This window comes from Parasteatoda tepidariorum, chromosome 4, assembly GCF_982258835.1.
Source record: "Parasteatoda tepidariorum strain Cologne lab strain chromosome 4, Ptep-v5.0, whole genome shotgun sequence".
Lineage (NCBI taxonomy): Eukaryota > Metazoa > Arthropoda > Arachnida > Araneae > Theridiidae > Parasteatoda > Parasteatoda tepidariorum.
In genome coordinates this window covers 90,951,589-90,976,454 of record NC_141758.1, presented here as the reverse complement: position 1 = coordinate 90,976,454, position 24,866 = coordinate 90,951,589, and the positions used below count along the sequence as shown (strand labels likewise).

The following is a 24,866-nucleotide window of genomic DNA, read 5'->3' as shown; positions in this document are numbered from 1 at the left end:
CTTCTGATATACATATATATATATATATATATATATATATATATATATATATATATATATATATATATATATATATATATATATATATATATATATATATATATATATATATATATATATATATATATATATATATATATATATATATATATATATATATATATATATATATATATATATATATATATATATATATATATATGTATGTATTGAGGCCAACTCCTTGACCACCATACCGGCCGAACAGCTTATGTTGTCACTTTATTTCTGATTGTCTAGTCCTTATTCTGGCTCCATCATTTTAGTTAACCATCTCACACAATGCACTACGATGAGGTTTCGGGTTGAGGAAACATTTTCGTCATTTTCTTGAGAGTTCCTGTTTTATCACAAATCAAGAGAATTAAAGACGAAATGATTTTCAAAATTAAGGAAGTACTTCTCTAAGATGTCTAAAACGTCAAAATTGAGAGTTTTATTTCTGAGTGTGTATTCATAACAGAATTTGACCACTGAAGTGTTTTATTTTCAACTTTTTCTGCTTTCTTGAATTTTTATTTCAAAAACATACTGGTGAAAATAGATTTAAAACTATGTTACATTTATAATTTGAATATTTCTATTATCCGAAATAGATCCTTGTCTACTCCGAATAATCAAGGTCTTACTGTATTTTTTATGCCCGTTGTAGAAGCAAGTTTTCTTTTAAATATGAAACATGTATAATATACATAATAATACAGATGAATATAGAATGAACTTGCTATTTCACTTTTTATTAAGAAACATTCTATGTATGTTTTCCTTACAAATGTTCTAAAAACGTGTATGGTTTGCATTATTTATTTAACCAACATGCATGTCTTAGTTACGAAATGCGAATAAAAGTTGAATTTATTATTTCTCTTTTCAATAAAGTAAAATAATAGGAAATATTTTATGTATTTTTTACTACGCTGGCACTATAAATTTACTTTCATTTCAACAACAAAAAAGGTAATAGTCATTTACTTTTTTTAAAAAATATTTAGAATATTGTCTCTCTGTATACTTAAAAGTTTGTTGTTCCAATATTACATAGAAGTGTAAACCTACAGTGTAATTAGTTATGTTGTTGTTGATATGTTTAAAAAACACCCTCATATAAGTTATTTTTTTTAAAAGTTTTGTTAATCTATGACGATTTTAGTTTTAAGAAATATAGAATACACATTGCATTTGTTGTATGCAGTTGTATTGTTGTATGCAGTTGTATAGTTGTGTGCAGTTGTACTGTTGTGTGCAGCTGTATTGTTGTGTGCAGTTGCATTTGTTGTGTGCAGTTGTATTGTCGTATGCAGTTGTATTGCTGCGTGCAGTTGTACTGTTGTGTGCAGTTCTAAGTTTTTATGGCTAGTGCGGAAAAAATGACCAATTGGTTGTTTATTTTAATCTAAAACAAAACATTTAGGCCTTAGACGCAAACGGGACACCTGTGTCTCCCTTGCATATTTTTTTTGATGCTCTAATTATAAGCAAAACTACATTTTGGTATTTTTTTTATCTATAAAAACAGTCTAATAGTTACAAAAAAATTGTTAGACTAACGGAAATATATTAGTATTAAAATATAAAATCCATACAAAGAAGCTAAAACGAATTTCTTTTCGTTCATATTCATTAATATTTATATTCATTAATAATTAATGAATATAATTATAATTATAGTTATATTCATATTCATAATATTACTGAATGAATGGTTTAAGTAACTTATATTTTGTTTTTTATTCCCAGAATTATGGTTTATTTTTTACCAGAATGTCATTACCATGCTCTACGGTAATTTTATTAGAATTTCATCATTTTTACCATTTGAACGAAAAAATTACCAAATTAATGGTTTATATACCGTTCATTTTGATTTCATTAACCAATTTTTTTTTATTGTTAATGTCATAACCCTACAGATCGGTGGTATTTACCAGAATTATTTTTTTCTCTTTGAAGTATAATATCAATGGTCCACTTCCAACTATGTCTAATTTATTCGTAATCACATAACTTCATGACGAAAAGATAGTAAAAAAATGCGAAAAACAAATCAAGGATAGCTGAATCGTCAAGAATAGGGTATAATATCTAGGAATGTGTATTTTGCAGCAAACATACCTCATTTCTCAATATTTTTTAATTATTCAAAATCTATAATTATTTTAAAATTTTTAAAATGTTTGATAAAAGTTCTAAATTATACAAGAGAAGTGGTATAGAGCCGTGATGGCTCAGGGCATACAGCGTTCGCTTTCCAATGAGGTGAAACGGGTTCGAATCCCAGAGATGGCTGTTCGAAAAGAATTCCGCGTTCGTCTCGCGCCGACCACAGTCCTGACGTAAAATGCCCTCAGTAGGAGAGGGATAATGGATAAGAGTTCCCTTGCAAAAAGACTAACCGAGGCAGGTTCTCGCGGTTTTCTTCTCCATGTAACGCAAATGCCAGTTAATTCCATCAAAAAGTCCTCGATAAAGACAAATTTCTCCCAATATTTAATCCAGGAGTTCCCTTGTCTTCTGGATTGGGTTCAAAATTTCATGGATATGGAAATGAACAGTAGTAGTAGTAAATCCAAAAAATAGGTTGGATGTTCGTCAACGGTTATAAAATATAATGAAAAAGAAAGTGATACTTCTTTTTTTTATCTATTAAAATATGCAATGATTTCATATAAGCAAATATACAAATCTTACCTTGCATTATAGCTGAACTTTACAACTCTAAAATTTGATTACTCTGTCAAAAGCTCATGACTAATGAATCAGAATGATAAAACATCTAAATATTTCCCCTTTCTTTTTTAATATTCTTTGCAGTGAATTTTATTACTGTTCTTTAGTGAAAATTGTAAGCAGTCAGATACGAGAGAAAGATAGCTTATCAAAAGATAACGTTGTTGAAATCAATTTAATATTAAAATAATACGTTCATAGCACTCAGATTACTTAACTGAAAACTTATCAGTTGACGTAGGTCTTTGTTTCATTTGGTGCAATTATAAATTCTTTTTAATTCGTTATGGAGCTGTAATATTTTATAGCGAGTTACTTTTTTTATCGCTGAAAAAAATTTAATGAATTTAAATATTTGAAAATAATTTAAATAATTGAAATGAATTCAAATTGGTGAAATTAATTTAAATAACCGAAATCAATTTAAATAGTTGAAACAAATTTAAATAACTGAAATGAATTTGAATAATTGAAATGAATTTCAATAACTGAAATTGATTTGAAGAACTGAAATTAATTTAAAAAAGCTGAAATATATTTTAATAGCAGGAATTAATTGGAATATATGAAATTAATTTAAATATTTTGAATTTAAATAGCTGAAATGAATTTAAACAGTTAAAATAAATTTTAATAGCTGAAATTAATTTAAATAAACGAAATGAATTTAAGTAACTGAAGTTAATTTAAATAATTGAAATAATTTTAAAATTCTGAAATACATTTTAATAGCTGGAATTAATTTAAATAGCTGAAATTAATTTAAATAGCTGAAATTAATTTAAATAGCTGAAATTATTTTAAATAATTGAAGTAAATTTAAATAGCTGAAATTATTTTAAATATTTGAAATAAATTTAAATAGCAGAAATTAATTTAAATAACTGAAATTAATTTAAGGAATTGAGATAAATTTTAATAACTGGAATTAATTGAAATGGCTGAAATTAATTTAAAAAGAAGAAATGGATTTAGATAGCTAAAATTAATTTAAATAGTTGAAATGAAATTAAATAGCTGAAATAAATTTAAAACGTCGAAATAAATTTAGTCTGTTGAAACTAATTTAAATAGTCCAAACAAATTTAAATAGTTGAAATTAATTCCAATTGCTGAAATGAATTTAAATAACATAACTATCTCAACAAATGTTCATAATAGGGGAAGTACCCCTAGCGGCGTAAGTACCCAACTGTATCAAAATTGCAATATCTGACTGACTAAAATAAATCTGATTGAAGAAAAGGGTAACCAGAATCATTTTATATGCTTCCATGGAGAAAAAAATACTCAAAGGAAGGTGCATTTACGTATATTATTTTAACTGTGATGTATTGATTTTTGGAAAAATATAAGTTATTATTGAAATCCAACACATTAACGGTTTATCTTGTTATTTTTTTTTGTTTTTCTTTGTTATCTATTTTTTTGTTGTGATCAGAAAGCATTCTTTAATTTACACGTACACTATAAAAATTCCAGATCAAATTACGGTGAATATAATTGGATACTCGAGGACATCATCTGCAAAATTAATTTTACTTTCAAAACCATTTTACTGTCAAATACATTTTTACTGTAAAATATTACATCATACTTTTTACCGTAATATTTTTATAATTGTAATAATTCAGGGATTATACAGCAAATAATTCTGCAAAAATCAAAATGTAACGAGTTTTCTGCGCAGTAAAATTTTATATTAACGAGGAATTTTACTGTAAAATAATGGACCGGCAACCTAAGTCTTTTTTTACAGTGTAGAAGGATTTTGATTTTGAAATAGAAACCGTTGAAACTACATAAAAACGCTTAATGAAAAAAACTCTGAAAATTACGGTTTAATTAGATAATCTATTTTTAGAATTCAATTCAAACAGCAACAGAGAGTTAGAAGTTTTGGAGCGTATTGCACTATTAGATCGTAAACGCTTGCTGCAACTTCAATATGACGAAAAGCTAAAACACATTATCCTGTATCTTGAGCTCAATTCCATGATGCTATAATTAATTGGAATGTATATCTGATTAATTAACATATCTGAAAGTATTATGGTTTAAGCAAGTGATGTTATGGTTAAACGTTATACCAATGTATAGAATTCGATTCTACCAGCAGCAATGCAGAGTTAGAAGTTTTGGAGCGTATTGCACTGTATAGTAAAAGCCTGTTGCAACCTTAGTACGATGAAAAATTAAAACATATTATAATCTTTGCTAAACTTGATTCCAGGATACTATGTTTAACTGTAATGAAAATCTGATTAACTAACTCCTTATAAACGAATTCCACCATAATGTGGTTGAAGATACTGATATTATTGTTAAACTTTAAACGAATTTTCATTAAAGTTATCTTTAAATTGTCCTCATAAACCAGTTTTAGTGAATAAAATTGTTTCACGAAGAAATGAATTCTACTAAAATTACCTTTTTATTTGATAATAAAATCACTGGTAAAAAAACAACACAAAACATAAGGTTATAAGAACCAAAATATACAGTAATTTAAACCATTCATACGGTAATTTTTTTGCTTATATGAGAAAGATTCACCATCAGTTCTGGTTTTCAAAATTTTGTTCGTATTACGCCACAGTTAACAAAAAATACAAGACAAATTATTTGATATAAAACTATATTTTATTGTTAATTTTTTTAAAATTATTATCAATGCCCTGCGGTGAAAATTACCGAGCATTTTAGTCTTCCCACAGAGCTAGAAACAAGGTAAATCTTACAATAACCTGGTAGTTTTGATCATACTTTCTTTCTCAGTTTCAAACACTAAGAAAAAGTGTGTTTTTAAATGTAAGTTTTAAGCTTTGAGTGCGTTAAAGCTGATTTTATCCCTTCGAATTAAATGTTCATTTAACTATTTCCACCCTTAAATTCTTTATTTGCTTATATGCATCTAAATTATCGATAATTGTTACACCCTTTAATTATATATTAGCTATATGAATATTTACTTTAATGTTGAAGTTTAAAATACATACCACGAAACATTGCTCGTGTTTCATGAAGATCATTAGTGAAATCATCTATCAAGAAAATTTTTTTTTGATGATCTGGGCACGATATCCACGGTTGTCGGAAATATTGAAACTTTAAGCTCCATCTGTTACTGTTCCAAAATATAGATCAAGGTAGGCGTGTTTCATAAAGATCAATAGTGAGTTCATCAGTCACAAGAAGAAAAAATCATTAAAGATTTGGACACTATGTTCCCGATGATCAGAGACGTTGAAACTTTAGGCGCTATCTGTTACTGTTGCAAAATATAGATCAAAGTAGGCGTGTTTCATACAGATCAAGAGTGAGTTCATCAGTCACAAGAAGAAAAAATCATTAAAGATTTGGACACTATGTTCCCGATGATCAGAGACGTTGAAACTTTAGGCGCTATCTGTTACTGTTGCAAAATATAGATCAAGGTAGGCGTGTTTCATAAAGATCAAGAGTGAGTTCATCAGTCACAAGAAGAAAAAATCATTAAAGATTTGGACACTATGTTCCTGATGATAAGAGACGTTGAAACTTTAAGCGCTATCTGTTACTGTTGCAAAATATAGATCAAGGTAGACGTGTTTCATACAGATCAAAAGTGAGTTCACAAGAAAGAAATCATTGAAGATTTGGACACAATATTCCCGATGATCAGAAACGTTGAAACTTTAGGCGCTAACTGTTACTGTTGCAAAATATAAATCAAGGTAGGCGTGTTTTTTTAAAGATCAAGAGTGAGACCTCCATCACAAGAAATAAATCGTTGAAGATCAGGATACAATGGTCACGGTTATCGGAATTGTTGAAACTTAAAGCGCCATCTGTTACTGTTGCAAAATATGAATCAAGGTAGGCGTATTTCATAAAGATCAAGAGTGAGATCATCAATCACAAGAAAAAAAAATCGTTGAAGATCAGTATACAATGTTCACGGTGATCGGAATTGTTGAAACTTTAGACGCTATCTGCCACTGTTGCAAAATAAAGATCAAGGAAGGCGTCTTTCACACAGATCAAAAGTGAGTTCACAAGAAAAAATCGATGAAGATCTGGATACAATGCTCTCGGTGATCGGAATTGTTGAAACTTTAGACGCTATCTGCTACTGTTGCAAAATAATCAAGGAAGGCGTCTTTCATACAGATCAAAAGTGAGTTCACAAGAAAAAATCGATGAAAATCTGGATACAATGCTCACGGTGATCGGAATTGTTGAAACTTTAGACGCTATCTGTTACTGTTGCAAAATATAAATCAAGGTAGGCGTGTTTTTTAAAGATCAAGAGTGAGATCCTCCATCACAAGAAAGAAATCATTGAAGATTTGGACACAATGTTCCCGATGATCAGAAATGTTGAATCTTTAGGCACTATCTGTTACTGTTGCAAAATATAAATCAAGGTAGGCGTGTTTTTTAAAGATAAAGAGTGAGATCCACCATCACAAGAAAGAGATCGCTGAAGATTAGGATACAATGGTCATGGTGATCGGAATTGTTAAACTTTAGACGCTATCTGCCACTGTTGCAAAATAATGATCAAGGAAGGCGTCTTTCATACAGATCAAAAGTAAGTTCACAAGAATAAATCGATGAAGATCTGGATACAATGCTCACGGTGATTGGAATTGTTGAAACTTTAGACGCTATGTTGCAAAATAAAGATCAAGGAAGGTGTGTTTCATAAAGATCAAGAGTGAGTTCATCAATCACAAGAAAAAATCGTTGAAGATCTGGATAAAATGTTCACGGTGATCGAAATTGTTGAAACTTTAGGCGCTATCTGTTACTGTTGCAAAATAAAGATCAAGGTAGGCGTATTTCATAAAGATCAAGAGTGAGTTCATCAGTCACAAGAAGAAAAAATCATTAAAGATTTGGACACTATGTTCCCGATGATCAGAGACGTTGGAACTTTAGGCGCTATCTGTTACTGTTGCAAAATAAAGATCAAGGTAGGCGTATTTCATAAAGATCAAGAGTGAGTTCATCAGTCACAAGAAGAAAAAATCATTAAAGATTTGGACACTATGTTCCCGATGATCAGAGACGTTGAAACTTTAGGCGCTATCTGTTACTGTTGCAAAATAAAGATCAAGGTAGGCGTATTTCATAAAGATCAAGAGTGAGTTCATCAGTCACAAGAAGAAAAAATCATTAAAGATTTGGACGCTATGTTCCCGATGATCAGAGACGTTGGAACTTTAGGCGCTATCTGTTACTGTTGCAAAATAAAGATCAAGGTAGGCGTATTTCATAAAGATCAAGAGTGAGTTCATCAGTACAAGAAGAAAAAATCATTAAAGATTTGGACACTATGTTCCCGATGATCAGAGACGTTGAAACTTTAGGCGCTATCTGTTACTGTAGCAAAATAAAGATCAAGGTAGGCGTATTTCATAAAGATCAAGAGTGAGTTCATCCATCACAAGAAAAAATCGTTGAAGATGTGAGCACAATATTTACGTTGATTTTTCAAACCAGAAATTATTTATAGATCAGTACTTATAAAAGTACGATAGCTTAGTTCCTGTCTTCTTATCTTTCTCAGTTTAGTTTGTTCACTTAATTTGAGTGAGCAAAGACCTACAATGAATACAAATAATAATCCAAGGAGCAGTGGGATTGCATATAAAATATTTGATACCATAATCTGAAAAAAATAAAAGAATTTGCATTTAAAATCTCAAATAAAAATGAACAAGTAAGTATCATACTATTTTTATTCATCAGTAAGAAAATGTAAATTCGTGAACTGCAAAAAAAAAAACTAATTTTAATATCGAAAACTACTTTTTCTCACTTTTAAAGGGTGATTATAAAAAGTTTTTAATGACTTTCATTTTTAATAAGTCGCTTAAAATTTGAGAGCTGACCATGAATTTTGAAACATTAAGGGTGCTTTTTAATGACCACCTTAGTTACGTATTTTAGAATTTTATTTCAAAAATGAAGTACAAGACAAAACAGGATTCGTAAATTAATGTTAAAGCGTTGAAGAAAAAAAGAAAAATTATATCGAAATATAACTAATTAGAGAGACTTAAACCACGAAAATTTGTAATTTGCAGAAAGAAACAGAGGAGTTGAAATAGTTTATTAGGAATATTATCACAATAGGATCAGGCAATCAAACGAATTTTAGTATTTTTATTTATACCCTCCAAAGTTACGATTCGTTCGATTACGATGGCTTTATGCATTTTCCTGGATTTAATAATTTAATATTTCTAAAAAATTTGCATTTTGTGTATTATTTCTGACAAGGATTTTAAAAATTTATAGCAAGAGCACTAATTACAAAACACTTTTTATATTGAATAATTTCGAATGGTTTTAAAATAAAAATCAGAAATCTAAAGATCGGACCTCTTATGATGTGCTCAAACTTTGATACATACTAGTTGTTGTCATAGACCATTGTTTTCTAAACTTATGACTTTTGTCTACTCTTTCTAAATTTTTCGTAACGCTGTGTACCACTAATAAAAAAATTGCACAAAAGTAAAAAATCGGCTGTTGACACCACTAACTATTAACTGTTAACTCTGCAAAAAATAGCCAATAGAAAAATACGTAATCGTAAATTTTCATGGCTAGCTTTGTTTTCAAATTAAAATTTTTTGAAATTTTCGTTTGTTGCAAGATATTTTGTATAAGAACGCTCACCCCCTTAACTACTCCCATACCCCTGGGGGTACGCGTACCACACTTTGGGAAACGCTGTCGTAGGCCGTTAACGCAAAGGGTGGGTGCGATTGATCTTGCTTATCAGTGGCGCCATTTATGGCCAATAATTCGACTTCCTCCACCCCCATTCATTAATCCACAGATCATAATTTTGAACTGAACCAGAGAACGATCAATCTCCAATTCCGTACCAGAAGATGTATAATTTGTTATAGGAAGATGGAGGACTTTGTGACAACGCAGATTTAACGTGCACCAGTCACTATTTACTACACGGAGGGTCTTCGGCTAAATGGATTCGATCTTCTGTTTTCATGAACGTGGGATACATACCAGTTGATGGAAATATATACTAACGGTTAGTTTGGAGCTTTACCGTTAATATGCACGTTACATAACTAATCTACAGACTGGCTTTTGTACTCCATTAAGTGCGGAATCAAGAGTTCTCTGCATTTTACATTGATAATGTGGGCATTAACGACTTTCGAATCATTTAAGTTCAAAAGTTAATAAAATCAAACAATCAGCCGAGATATCCTGGTTGGTAGGGCACTGGACCCATGTCCAAAAGTTAGTGGGTTCGATCCCCTCCGGCGAAAGACGCCCCGTGTAGTAAATGGTGATTGATGCACGTTAAATCTGTCGAGTCGCAAAGTCCTCCATGTTCCCATAAAAAATCCATACCTCAGTGGGTACTGATCCAGGAGTTTTCTTGTCTTCTGGTTTGGTTCAAAATTACCAGGCTACGGAGTTTAACCGTAAACCCCAAAAAAATTGGGTCGGCAGTTCAACGACGGATATAAATATTAATAAATCAAACAAGCAACTAATTTATTGATTGATTGCTGTATTTATTGACTTGATTTATTAGACATGGAAATAATTATTTTTATGTGGGTTTAAGATTTAATACGTCTTTAAAGTTTTTAAACAAAATGATCTTACCTTGGCGATTTTCTAAGATTCTACATGAAACGAAACATTTTTTCCTCTGAATGAATAGACATAAACTGCGAAATCAAAACTTGAGAATGACATGCATTTTCGGAGAAATAAAAGTAATTTTATAGCATGATGCGTACCATTTTAGAACTTCAAATAATTCTTTTATACCTTATAAGAGAAGGTCGCGTTTTCTTTAACTCTTTTTTTTTTACTGTCATCACGTGTGTGTTATGCTAAACCTTGGAATGCCGGAAATCGAAGATTTTTATGTCATTTTATTAGTTTGCATTCTATCGTCTGACATGCGTTTTTCGATACTAGACAAGGCTATTACGGTACTAAAATGTGTTCTATAATTTATAGATTTTTTAGGTTTAATGTCAATAGAGTGCCGTTTTTTTATCATTTAAAATTAAATTTTCCTATTACTTTTTCATGGATTTAAACTTTGAATGGGAAATGGTACTGAATCGTATTATATAACGTACAGATTTTTTTTGGGGTCAATGTCAATGGAATGCTGCTTTTTTTAACATTGAAAATTAAATTTTCCTATTAATTTTTAATGGATTTAAATTTTGAATGGGGAATGGTACTGAAATGTATTATATAACTTACAGATTTTTTCTGGTTCAATGTCAATGGAATGCTGTTTTTTTTAATAATGAAAATTAAATTTTCCCATTACTTTTTCATGGATTTAAATTTTGAATGGAGTATGGTACTGAAATGTGTTATATTACTTACAGATTTTCTCCGGGTCAATTTCAATAGAATGCTGTTTTTTAACATTTAAAATTAAATTTCCCTTATACGACCTTTTCATGGATTTAAATTTTGAATGGGAAATGGTACTAAAATGTGTTATATAACTTATAGATTTTTTCTGATTCAATGTCAATAGCATGCCGTTCTTTTTTAAGATTGAAAATTAAATTTTCCCATTACTTTTTCATGGATTTAAATTTTGAATGGAGTATGGTACTAAAATGTGTTATATAACTTACAGATTTTTTCCGGGTCAATTTCAATAGAATGCTGTTTTTTAACATTTAAAATTAAATTTCCCTTATACAACCTTTTCATGGATTTAAATTTTGAATGGGGAATGGTACTAAAATATGTTATATAACTTATAGATTTTTTCTGAATGTGAAAAGAATGCTGTTTTTTTTAACATTTAAAATTAAATTTTCCTATTACTTTTTCGTTGTTTTAAATTTTGAATGGGAGATCGAAAGTTGGGCAATGCCTGTTATGCTCCGAAACACACGCTGTCGGAACCCCTACTCTTTGTTTTTTCATTCCTTCCCTTCATCGCTTAATTAAAATTTTATTAATGTATCACCAAGTAAAAAATATGACAATCTTATATTAGTTTTTGGGAGAGGAAAAATATTTATTAATCCCTTGTCTGTAAAATATTTTTGAAGGAAAAAAAAACAGTGCAAATAATGGAAAATTATTTTTGCTCTTTAATTTTGTTAGAAATAGATTATTTTTTAAAAAAAAATAAAATGTTGTACTCAATAACTACTATATTAAATGTTTTGGGAAATGTTAAAGGATTACAATTAATAATATATTTGCTCAAATTGTAGCAAAATACGTCGAATAATTTATTCATATTAGACATAATTTTCAAGATAAATATAATAAACTAATACAAAAATATATTATTATTTATATCTACTGTCATGAATTAATTTCATATCCCTCAGGTTCCGTTGAATAGTATAACTACAAAAATGCGTAAAATTGCACGAAACTGCAGAACTTTTCGCGGGAAAATTTGGGAACAAGTATTGCCATCTATTGGAGAAATGGTAAAATACATATTGAGTTCGTAGTTGATGCAACGATTTTTCTCTTGCCCGAACTCGGTCGAGCACTCCAAAGTTGCCGCTTTTTCGTTGACCGGACCGAGTTTGGGCATCACCGAAAAGGCGTTAAGTATTCAAATTTAATAATGAAAATAGACAAAATGTAAAAATTGTGACTTTTTCTCGTATTAACTTTTTTGAACACAATTTTTAAAATTAATTATCACTATAATTGCGAAAAATCTTTAGAAGTAAGTCATCTTCAATAACTATCAAAAAATAATTCATTAAGTTTATTACAAGTAAATTATAAAGACCTCTCTGTTCCTTGGTCCCGATATGGGAGCTTTAGCGGAAAGGATAGAAAGCAAAAATTAAAAATAAATCTAATTAATTTTTTTGTACAAAATCTTTTATTCTGTTTTATATGTTCATTATTAAATGCAATAAATCTAAAAAAATTTAAGCAAAAATTCCATTTGTCATAATGACGCCAAATGAGAGAAACTAATCTAAATAGATTTAAATAGATGCAGGTCGATCTTTAAATATATATTCAGAGAAAAAGCTTTCTAGTGCCCATGGCAAGTTGAGGCAGAACCTTAGAGAAATCTTAGAGTGTGCAATCTTATGAAATCTTAGAATGTTATTAAAGCTTAGGGTGTGAACTGTAAAACGTTAAGAGTTTAAATGAATGTTAGATATTTATTGGTTATCTTAAAGTAACCAAAAAAAATAATATAAGTTACATAAAATAATAATATTTTTTAATGTTTTCACTGAGATTGACGCAACATTGGTTTTGATTTAAAAAGATTTTTATGTAATAATTTGAGAAGTTTGAGTAATTTGAGTTGAACGCTATTTTTCGTTGCCAAGGAAAATAAAAAAAAAGTTCATAGTTTAAGTACCTTACACATGAATCAATGCGATGATTTTGTGCTATATATATAATCTTGCCTTGAAGAATTATCTGGGCGTTTTGATTAGACCTATTATTAAGAAAGTATAATAATTCAAACTAAACTTTTAAGATACCTTAATTTACTTTAACTTATTTTAATTTAATTATTTGAAAAGTTATTAAACTTTTTTAAAAAATCGCCAATTTGGCGACATGTTTGGCAATTGTTGGCAACCCCTGATCTCCTTTCCTACAAAACTGAAGATCTTACACATTCCTTTCTTAGTACGTAAAGTTAAAATTTTAATTGATCAGTAAAGTATCGATTATAAGAGTATACCCAATAAATATTATGCCTATTGAAGAAAAAAGAATGAAAAAAAGAGCCTTGAATTATTTTAAATTTTCTTTTAACCTACTAAATATTGCGCTCTTTTAAAACAATAAAAAACAGAAAAAATCTCATAAGTTTTTTTTAAATAAATTTCATTACATATAATGCTTTTAAAGCGAAAAAAAGTTATTTATATATTATGCTAGGAGCACAAAGTTATTTTTCTTTGTTTTAGTTGCAATTTCAATTAATACTTTCGCTTAGCAAATAAATGACATAATTTTTTAAAAAAATTTTATGAAATGAATAAAAAGTCATTTTTGTTTCCCATATTATATTAATTTTAAAACATAATAAATTGAAAGTTTAATATCTAAATTCATTATAGATATCTTATAATTATTATAACTGAAAATGTAACTGATAATCATAACTTTCTTACGTGTTCTTCCAAAAAATGAGAATCGAAGAAAACTAGAATCTGCTTTTCAATTTTTAGGACTATAAAAACTTCTAAAGTGAAAGTTTTATTCTTTCTCAATAAGCTTTCACATATTTTGCTACCTATAACCTGAATAAATACACGACTCACCAAGCTTATGTCACGAAATCGTTGTTTCACATTTCCTTCTCTAGCTTACTTATCTTTGTACTTGTATTTTGTGATATCTTGCAAAGGATTTTCGAAGTATTTATAATTTTTCTGCGACTTAGAAATTACCTTATATCGGTTTAATATAAGAGAATAGACATCAAGTTTTTGAAAAACGCTCATATGTAGAAATAATTATAGAAAAGTTTTTAAATATTAAATTTTGTCTAAACATTGAGCTCGAAAGTATGAATGGTTATAATGACGCCATTTTTAAAATATGTTTTCGGAATATATAAATAGTCCAGCTAAGGAAGACGATTAATTTTTAGAGAGTTTACTTCTACGTGGGGGTGTCAATTTGTGGAAAAGTCGTCATTCAGGTAAAGTTTTCCCCTTGCTTACAATAAACTTTTTAAAATCTTCAATAATTATTATTCTCAATAATCATTCAATTATTCTCTATACTCTTTCTCAATAATCATTATTTAAACTAACAAACATGAACATGATTTAATTTTCAATCAAAGTATGGTGATGTACGGACTTTTTTAAAAATGTTATCTCGTTGTTTAAGGTCAACTTACGGAAAATGAGCGAATATTTATTTAAAATATTGATCCGCTGCTTTCACTTGAAACCGGTTACATTTGTAAGGCGAACCGGTTTCAAAAGAACGACGCATTTGTCTTATTGACTCTATTTTCCAAATACGTTGCCAATAGTAATAATGAAACAATGAGTAATCACAGTCTGGGTAAATCTCTCTGTGTAATTGTTTATTATGATATAGTTTACTAATTTTCGAAAGGAAGTTTGAATATTATGGTATACAAATAATTACACCTACTTAAATTACTTGAATTTCAATGAAAAAAAAATGTTTTTTTTTGAAAAAAATTGCGTTTTTTTTTTTTTTTTTTTTTTTTTCGAAAATTAAAAATTTAAAAATATGATTTCTTACGATATTGCCGAAATAAGAAAAAAGTGAGATTAACATTGAAGGGGGAAAATACTTTCGACTGTTCCCCTTCCTTAAGTATCGGGATCATATTTTTTCGGGATTGCCTATATTTGAGGGTAAAAAAAATTCTAAATCCGTCAAAAAAAAAAAAAAAAAAAAAAAAGAGGCAACGTTTATTTGAAGAATGTATGTTTCTGTGTCTGCTTCCGTATTTTAAAACATCGTCTACAATAAACTCTCGGCATATTTAAAATTATGTGATCAAATCATTAATATTGAATGGTAATACGTGAAAATCCAATCATTAGAGCTAATGTTATGAAATTATCCGTTTTTCCTTCTTTTTTGCATACTATACATTACATATGTTTCAATATTTCACGTAACTACCACTACGATTATTAAATATCAATTCAATAGTACATAAGGCATGCTGATTCGATTCAATCTTGGAGTGCCTTTTTGATATTAACTCGTCAACATCGAAAGTTACGTTCACTTCGATGAATGGTTCACATCCAACAGTTCATTTGCTTTTTGTGACTGCGTCATTGTTTATTATTATTACGTGCGGTAATATTATTGTGTAACTACCACTACATTTATAATACTGCAATTCACTAGTATATAAAACATGATAACTCGGATCAATATTGAGGCACCTTTTGAAAGATGAAGATTGGCACAGTCGAAAACACTCTCCTCACAAATCTTTATTCGTTTATTGCGTTTTTACGATTTACTTTTGTTGTAAAAATCTTAATTTTCAGGCAAATAAAAAAAAATCCAACTTTTTTTACAAAAAAGAATAAACTACTGAAAATACTTCTAAAGTTAAACATGATACAAACAACCAGCAGTTTAGCTCAAAATTTCAAAACTGTATTTTAAGTTTATTTCATTGTCTCAAAAACAAAAAACAACTCGGTAACATCATTAAAACAGTTCTCGTTCGAAAAGTTGAAAATTTAAACTTCAGAAAACGCCATGTTTCACAATAAGAGATAAAAGGAAAAGAGCCCCACAAATTAAAATAAAAGATTTCCTCCCAAACTCCGGAAAACTGTTTCCCGTATAGCTGAAGATAATGAAGTCCAGTTTCCTATTCCGTTTTCCCAGACGCTATTACGTTTCTGACCCTGACCATTGTTATATAAAGCTGATAAGCACGCTGTTCTCCCCCAGAAGTCTCAAACAATGACGGACTTTTAGATAAGGGAGACATATTTAATAATTTTCTGTGTTTCTCAGGCTTGCAAAGGAGAACATTGTTGGAAATTGTTTGAAGCTTTATCATTGAACTGGAGTAGAAATAATGACTAAAATAAGGATAGATATGAGATATGAGTGACCAGTTTCAAAAGGATTATAAAGTCATTTTGGTCCTTAGTTATAAAATGTTTGCTGAGATTTTATCATGGACTACATTATAGAAATATATATATAGATATTTGGTGTTGTCATATTGCTTTATTACTACAATATAATAATAAATTAATAATGATTAAAATAGAGATAGATATTAAATATGAATGATTAGTTTCGAAAGAAATGATGCGACCTTTTAAAGAGTTTTCTACAATTTTATCATGAATTGTGCATACATATGTTTTGCGTTGTCATACTGCTTTATTACTACAATGTGTAGAAAAATTAATAATGACTAAAATAGGCATAGATATGAGATATTAACGACCAGTTTACATATACTTGCATGCATGCAAACTTACATACATATATTCATACAACTTATATACATGTTATTCATGCATATAAGTTGCATGAATGTAATATAACTATACTTATACACGTATCTTATATACACAAACTTACACACACGTTATTCTTGCATATAAGTTGTATGAATCGAATATAACTATACTTATATACATATCTTATATGCACATAACTTATATACACGTATATAAGTATGTACTTATAAACAAGTATATGAGATATATGCATATTATTCAACTTATATACATGTTATTCATGAGGTTTTACATGTTTTTGAAATTGACCTGAAAAAAAAAGATATTTTTAATAATTCCAATTACTTCCTGGTGTAAAAATGCCGTTGCCATTGTTTCTTTTATTGCATAGATGTAAATAATTCGAGTTAAAGAATCCACTGTGAAGTTATATACTTTTTTTTTAATTGAACCGAATAAATAAAATTTTTAATAGCTGAAAATTTTTCTTCGATTTACTTGTCACCACAGCTATTAGGTAACCAATCGAAGCATGGTAAACGCAGTAGAAAAGGCAGTTGCAAGCAATCCATTTCAATTTCGACGTTTAATCAGACAGAAAAAAACACGAAAACCAATAATTCGTAAAAGATATTGGAGGGCTGAAAAGCTATTCTTCTTCAAAGCAGCGTTTCTTGATAGAATGTCGAAGGCGTACTACTCACATCAAGATTGATAACAGAGAAAGGATTCGATCGGTTCCTGCTATTTCGTTCGCTTATTTCCCGTTCTCCTGTTACATTGAAATGAAATACCAAAATGTTGCACGAAACAAGTCTTCTTTGAATCTGATACCATTTTTTTAAAATTGTATTTTAAAAAATTAAATTTTCAAATTCGAATTTTTAATACTTTGATGTAGAAAACTTTAATTCGTTGCTAATTATATTTTAATAACGTAAGCCTAAATAATTTGAGTTGACAATTTTTTTTAATTTCACACGTTTTAAGAATTGAACCGAAAAAATAAAGTCTTCCTCCCTTAAATATTAATTTTTTTGTTCTCTAATGTGTGAACTTTTCTTTTCATTTTTGATTAAGATTCTATTAATAAATATTGATGATGTCTACCACGAAACACTCCAACGAGTAAACACCAATCTATTGCTTTTAACTAAGGCTTCTCATCTATAGCTTTTTACGAAAAGAAACTACATTGGAAACCAGGTTGTCAAAAACTAAAAAAAATTTTAGTTCATATTTATCTAAGTTCATTAGATAAGTTCAGAATTAAAAATGCGAATTCTTGAATCACTGAACGAATTAAAGAGTAAATATTGATGATGTCTGCCACGAGACACTCCAACGAGTAAAGAGCAATGTATTGCTTTTAACGAAGGCTTCTCTTCTATAGTTTTTTACAAAAAGAAACTACATTGGAAACCAGGTTGTCAAAAACTAAAAAAAATTTTAGTTCATATTTATCTAAGTTCATCAATATAAGTTCAGTATTAAAGATACGAATTCTTGAATCACAAAAAGAATTAAGGAGTAAATATTGATGATATCTACCACGAAACACTCCAATGAGTAAAGACCAATGTATTACTTTTAACTAAGGCTTCTCTTCTATAGCTTTTTTCAAAAAGGAACTACATTGAAAACCAGGTTGTCAAAAACTAACAAATGTTTTAGTTCAGAAGTATCTAAGTTCATTAATATAAGTTTAGCATTAAAAATGCGAATTCTAGAATCACCAAAAGAATTAAGGAGTACATATTGATGATGTCTACCACGAAACACTCCAACGAGTAAAGACAAATGTATTGCTTTTAACTAAGGCTTCTCTTCTATAGCTTTTTACAAAAGGAAACTACATTGGAAACCAGGTTGTCAAAAACTAACAAATTTTTAGTTCAGCAATATCTAAGTTCATTAATATAAGTTCAGTATTAAAAATACGAATTCTTGAATCACAAAAAGAATTAAGGAGTAAATATTGATGATGTCTACCACGAAATACTTCAACAAGTAAAGACCAATGTATTGCTTTTAACTAAGGCTTCTCTTCCATAGCTTTTTGAAAAAAGGAACTACATTGAAAACCAGGTTGTCAAAAAACTAAACAATTTTTTATTTCAGCAATATCTAAATTCATGAATATAAGTTGAGTATTAAAAATAAGAATTCTTGAATCACAAAAGGAATTAAGGAGTAAATATTGATGATGTCTACCACGAAACACTCCAACGAGTAAAGACCAATGTATTGCTTTTAACTAAGGCTTCTCTTCTATAGCTTTTTACAAAAAGAAACTACATTGGAAACCAGGTTGTTAAAAACTAAAAATTTTTTTAGTTCAGAAGTATCTAAGTTTATTATTCAAAGTTCAGTATTAAAAATAGGAATTCTTGAATCGCAAAAAGAATTAAGGAGTTCAATATACACTATCTATTCTAACAGGGCAAGAGTTACTCCAAATCTTTTACCACATATTTTGGGATATCAATCGGAGAATGGTAAATGTAGTAGAAGAAAACAGTTACAAGCAATCCATTTCAATTTCGACGTTTAATCAGACAGAAAAAAAGCACGAAAGCCAATAATTCGTAAAAGATATTGGAGAGCTAAAAAGCTATTCTTCTTGAAAGCAGCGTTTCTTGATAGAATGTCGAAGGAGTACTACTCACTTGGAGATTGATAACAGAGAAAAGATTCGATCGGTTACTGCTATTTCGTTCGCTTATTTCCCGTTCTCTTGTTTCATTGAAATGAAATACCAAAATGTTGCATAAAGAAACAGTCTTCTGTGAATCTGATACCTTTTTTTTTAAATTGAGCCTAAAAAAGCAACATTTTTAAATCTCAAAATAATATATATTTTTTTAGTATTTCATGTAGGAAAGTCTTATTTGTTGCTTTTTATTTTTATTTTAAAACACTTATGTAAAGTTGGAGTGGCAATTTTGAAGTTTATAGACACGTTTAGAATTGAAAGAAAGAGAAATAAAATCTTTAAACTTGCAATAAGTGGAACAGATTTGAATATGTTAAATTGGACGGTATTTTCTGAAACTTACACACATTTTTTAGATTGAACCAAAAAAAGAAACGCTTAATCCTGTTCCAGAATTATTTTACGATTTAGCAGTATCGTGATTATTGTCTGATTCTGATAATAATGACGTCATCAGACTTATTCGTTATTATTTATGTTAAAATTATGTGTGTAAATAAGTCGAGCTGCACTGAATGTAACGTTAATAGAGTAAAAACCTGTATCAGTTGCATTAACAAGAGAAAACACTGATCCGTTTTTTTATAACCATCGTTGAACAGCCGACCCAAGTTTGAGTTTACGAGTACTAATGTTCAACTCCGCAGCCTTGTAATTTTGAACCCAATCCAGAAGACAAGTGAACTCCTGGATCAAGTATTGAGAGGAATTTGTCTTCTTGGAGGACTTTCTGATGAAACTTACCCACATTTGCGTTACATATGGAGAGGAAGACCACGAAAAAGTCACACGGTTAGCCTGATTGCAAGGGGACTCGAATCCGTGATCTGTCTAACACCGAGGAAACTTTATGTTAGCAATGTGGACTGTGCGAATGGGGTGCGGAATTCGTATCGACCAGCCATTTCTGGGATTCGGACCCTGTGCATCTCGTTGGAAGGCGAACGTTCTATCCTCTCGGCCTCCATTTATCAATCTCTTATGTTTAGGGAGATTTTCTCAAGCAATCTGACATTTTATTTTTTGATTATAGCGAACCCGCTACAAATTTATCCTAAGCTTCACTTCTTATATTCAATGATATTAAATAGCAATCTCACAGATTTAACTCAGACGAGACTCGAAATACTATTCGTCAACAAATTTATTTATGCCTGGTTACTTTAATACCAAATATTTTATTTTATATCTAGTGTTGAAAAGCCAACCCATTTCTGAGTTTCTGGTCTCATTCAAGAGACCAGAAAACTTTTTCATAAAAGTTTATGATAGGACAAACCTGTATTTGTATTACACAAAGGGGAAAATCACGAAAATTACCCACAGTTAGTCCTACGGCAAGATGGTTCTAATCTATGATCTGTCTACCACTGAGGATACTTTATGTCAGTTTATGTCTGTGGTCGGTGCGAGCCTTGAGTAAAATTCGTATCAACCTACCAACGTTGAGATTCGAATCTGGATCATCTGATTGGGAGGCGAAAACTCTATCCCTTGAGCCACCGTGGCTCTTACTATCAAATATAGAGATTTAAAATTAATTTTGTCCTGCAGTGGACTGATCGTAAAGACATGGCTCCCAGTGGAACATCGAAGTCAAGCATCACAGTCTGCGGTCAGTAAGCGGGTGGGTGACCACTCTGATCAACCTACGTAGAGACTGAGGGTACGCGATATTGGTCCTCGTAATCTACCGTAAAGTGCCCGACTTCACTCGCAGGTCGTTGAGCTATCAAAGCGATTGAGCCATCCCCTCTGCAAAGGATCAAAATTGTGATGGCATGTCTTCGGATCTTCCTTAGGGATGTTTCCCAGACTGTCGCTAATAGCCCATTGTGCAGCTCTAGTGCTAGGAAAATAAAATACATACATACCTACCAACTTTAAATGCTCACACAAACCTGCATATGTATGTGTTGTTGTTGTTCATTTACGTCGCACTAGAGCTGCACAATGGGCTATTGACGATGGTGTGGAAAACTTCTCTGAGGATGATCCGAAAGCATGCCATCACAATTTTGATCCTCTGCAGAGGGGATGGCACCCCCGCTTCGGTAGCCCGACGACCTGCACGCGAAGTCGAGCACTTTACCGTAGAACAGTTTAACGAGGACCCATACCACACACCCTCGGCCCCTACTCAGACTGATACAAGTGGTCAGCCACCCGCACACTGAACGCATCCAGTGATGCTTGACTTCGGTGATCTGCTAGGAACCGTATGTTAACGATCAGACCAGCGCGGGACGCATATGTATGTGAAACAAACTTCTCATTCTCAACAAAAATTTGTGTGCTCAATATCAAAGAACAACTTATAACCATTTTTAATCCCAAGAACATATATCCAAAATTAGAGAAGAGCATATATCCAGCATCGATCAAACATATATCCAGCATAACGGCGAGATTCGAACCTACTATATCAACGTTACAGAGCATTTGGCGGAGGACAATACCCAAGGTCCTTTGAGCATACATGCATGCATGTGTAATTCGATGCCAAAGGATTAATATTATAAAATGCTATGAATGATCTTCACCAAGTTTTTCCAATAATTCCATTTAAATCATTCTTCAGCAATAGGATGGATATTTTCAACCTTTTACGAACAACTATTTTTTTAACTGGCACGCATCAATCATTCTACATTCTCGTATACAACCAACAATTTTTTAGGATGTACTCGACGTAACTTTTACATTGTAGATAGATCTTTAATTTTAGAATTCCCTGTAAGTAGAATTTTTAATAAAGCAATCTCGTGATTAGTAAGTACACTACATTTTCTGTTAAGAATTAATATCCTTGTTATATGCTAACAAATTTAAAAGAAAAATATTGCTGTGACATTTCTTTTCAATTTAACTGATTAGTTTTAATATTAGCTTTACTTCCTTAAAAAAATGGGCTTTTTTAGAAAGTTCTTTTTTATTGTAATTGCCTGAAAGGTTACTTATAAAGTAATTCAAAATACTTTTTTATTATTTGAAGTTATAGTAGGTTGACCTTTATTTTATAATTTTACAACGTCAATATTTCTTTATTTCAAATCTATCCATCTATAAAAACTATAATTTATTGATTGTCTTGTATTTAATTACAACTTTCTTATAACCTTGATTTTAATAGTTGGCTTTTAAGATCGTATGATGAAACTGTTGAGAGTTAAGTGAATTGAAATTGTGGTGAATAATGCTATTTAAGTGGACACAGGTCGATTAAGACAAAAGTGCAATTATTCACTCAACTTCAATCTTTAATAAAATACTGGTAGCATTAGTAAAACTCTGTGCGCAAAGCTTTAGAAAAAAATAATTATTATTTTTAAAGTTATAGCTAAAAATGTATGTGGTAAAAACAAATGTCTTTTAATTGCTGATAATTAAAAAGTTTTTTTCGAACAAATTTTAATTTTTTAATTAAATTTTTACCCAAATACGTTGTAAAGTGAAGTATAATTATTTACAATACCTTAAAATTACACCAAGTTTTATATAAAACCAAGCTTCGCAAGGTACTTTTTACATATGTTTGGCCATGCTATACAGTCGAAATTATAATTTCATGTGTAATTATTAATCTGAATCGAATATCAAAATTAAGTGAATATGATTGAATGTTGAAGTGTTGTTAAAGATTTAATGTACAAACGTGAAATTTTGTTCATATAACTATTTATGCATCTAATACTGCTATATTAATAAGCAGTGTATGATTCCTACTGATTGTTTCACTGTAAAATAAATGAAATTAGAATTATGTAGATAGAATCAATAGTTTAGAAAGTATTAGTAAGTACAAATTGCAATTTTTGAGTTACATGCTTGAAATATGTCATCTATACTAGTGAGGTATAGTTTTATGTACTTTTTCGGCAAAATGTTGTAAAAACCAACTTAATTGTATAGTACAAAAAATTTAGACAGAATGAGTGCTTTAATGTCACAAAATTATAATTTTTGTATTTATACGGGTTTTGCATAAAACACCAAATTAAAAGCATGTGTTTAAAGACTTCGCAAAATGACCTAATTTGTGTTTTACTGTGGCATAATTTTAAATATAAAAAATTTAATAACTTAAAAATTTCACTTTTTAGTTTCATCTAATGATCTTTCAAGTGTAATTTAATTCGCTATTTATTTTGATTAATAAAGTTCCTCTGCAATCATCGCCCTTAGTTTATATTTTTAGAATTCTTGTCTAAGAGAATGTAATAAATACAAAATTTAAGGGTTGCACTTCAAGGGTAGTAAGCATGATACTAAGTATCCTTTATAAATTTAAAATATAGTATGAAAGAATTAAAATGAAAAATCTTGGGTAAAGAGTAAAAGTTTGATGAAATGAGAGATAGATTTAAAGTAAAGGAATCTTTGACTACCGAGGGGAAAGAAACTAAATAAAAAGAATCTTAATAAAGAGAAACGTGGTCCCAAATGAAAACTGAAAATTAAAAAGATTTTTCGACTAATGTTTCTTTTTAAGCCATGATGCGTCAGGGGATAGAGCTCTCGCCTCCTAATGAGTGGAGGTTTTCGCTGTTTTCCTCTCCATCTAACGCAAATGTGGGTTAGTTCGATCATTTTTTTCTGCAAATTGAATTTCGTAGACAAAAATATTACTTTTAGCAATTTCGAACCAAATGTTTTTTTTCTCTGATGCCAAATAACAAGATGTATAATTCTTAATTTTTTTTTTTAATTTTAGGAGAAAGTAATTGCACTACCAAGTATGGAATCTGAAACAGAACCAGGAAGTTCCAATTTGGGTGCACTAATTGCAGCGCCAATCGGATCTATTGTTGTTCTAGTTGCCTTATGTTATTGCATGTACCGTTGCTGCTGCTGTTGTTGCAGAAGAGATAAACAAGTCATTGTCGTTAACACCACAAACATGGTTCAAGCACAACCCGAAAATCCATCCGTTGTGATTGTAAACAACATGCCACCCACTAGGAGCGAATTCGACAACCCAGTTTACAATCTATCAACTGCTCCACTTTTGACACAAGAAATGTCAACAGCTTCCGATTGGCCTGAAAGAAAGTTTTGATTGCAGTTGCATCGGAAACATATTTGCACAACAAACAATTTGCACTGTTCAATTAAATAGCTTGATAATTCTTGATTTCGTGTAGTGTTTATTTATGTGTGTTTGGAATTATACATGTTTATTCATGTTGTTTAAATCAAAATCTTTCATCTTAGTTATTTGCTTAAAGTATTGTAAATAATTTAAGTTTTTTTATTCTAACTCCATGTAAAATAATTACATGAGGTCTGATTACTTTCAATCTGCGTTTGCTGAATGGTGTTTTTGTATTTTGTTTATTTAAGGATAATCCGTGCATTTGTTATTTTAAATTTTGGTTATTTTTAGCAATAAAATGACAAAAACACCGGAA

At 29.9% G+C, this 24,866-nt stretch overlaps 1 protein-coding gene and 1 long non-coding RNA gene across 4 annotated transcripts in view; one reads left to right on the top strand and one right to left on the bottom strand.

The window, feature by feature from the left end:
• Window positions 1–14,083, bottom strand: part of s-cup (spermiogenesis-related protein stanley-cup) — a 30,481-nt gene extending 16,398 nt beyond the window's left edge. The window contains exons 1-2 of one of the 3 annotated variants that reach the window (XM_016058698.4): window positions 13,914–14,083; window positions 5,766–8,425 (exon numbers count right to left, since the gene is read on the bottom strand). In XM_016058698.4, the coding sequence (XP_015914184.3) occupies window positions 5,766–5,775 (10 nt within the window). In that variant the 5' untranslated portion in view covers window positions 5,776–8,425; window positions 13,914–14,083. Of the gene's footprint in view, window positions 1–2,727; window positions 2,891–5,765; window positions 8,426–10,410; window positions 10,566–13,913 lie in introns of those variants that run through there. The other 2 variants (XM_043054659.3, XM_043054660.3) reach the window with 2 other exon arrangements.
• Window positions 863–24,866, top strand: LOC122271924 (uncharacterized). Its single transcript, XR_015433198.1, has 2 exons — window positions 863–996; window positions 24,170–24,866. It is a non-coding gene; the product is annotated as an uncharacterized LOC122271924 (long non-coding RNA).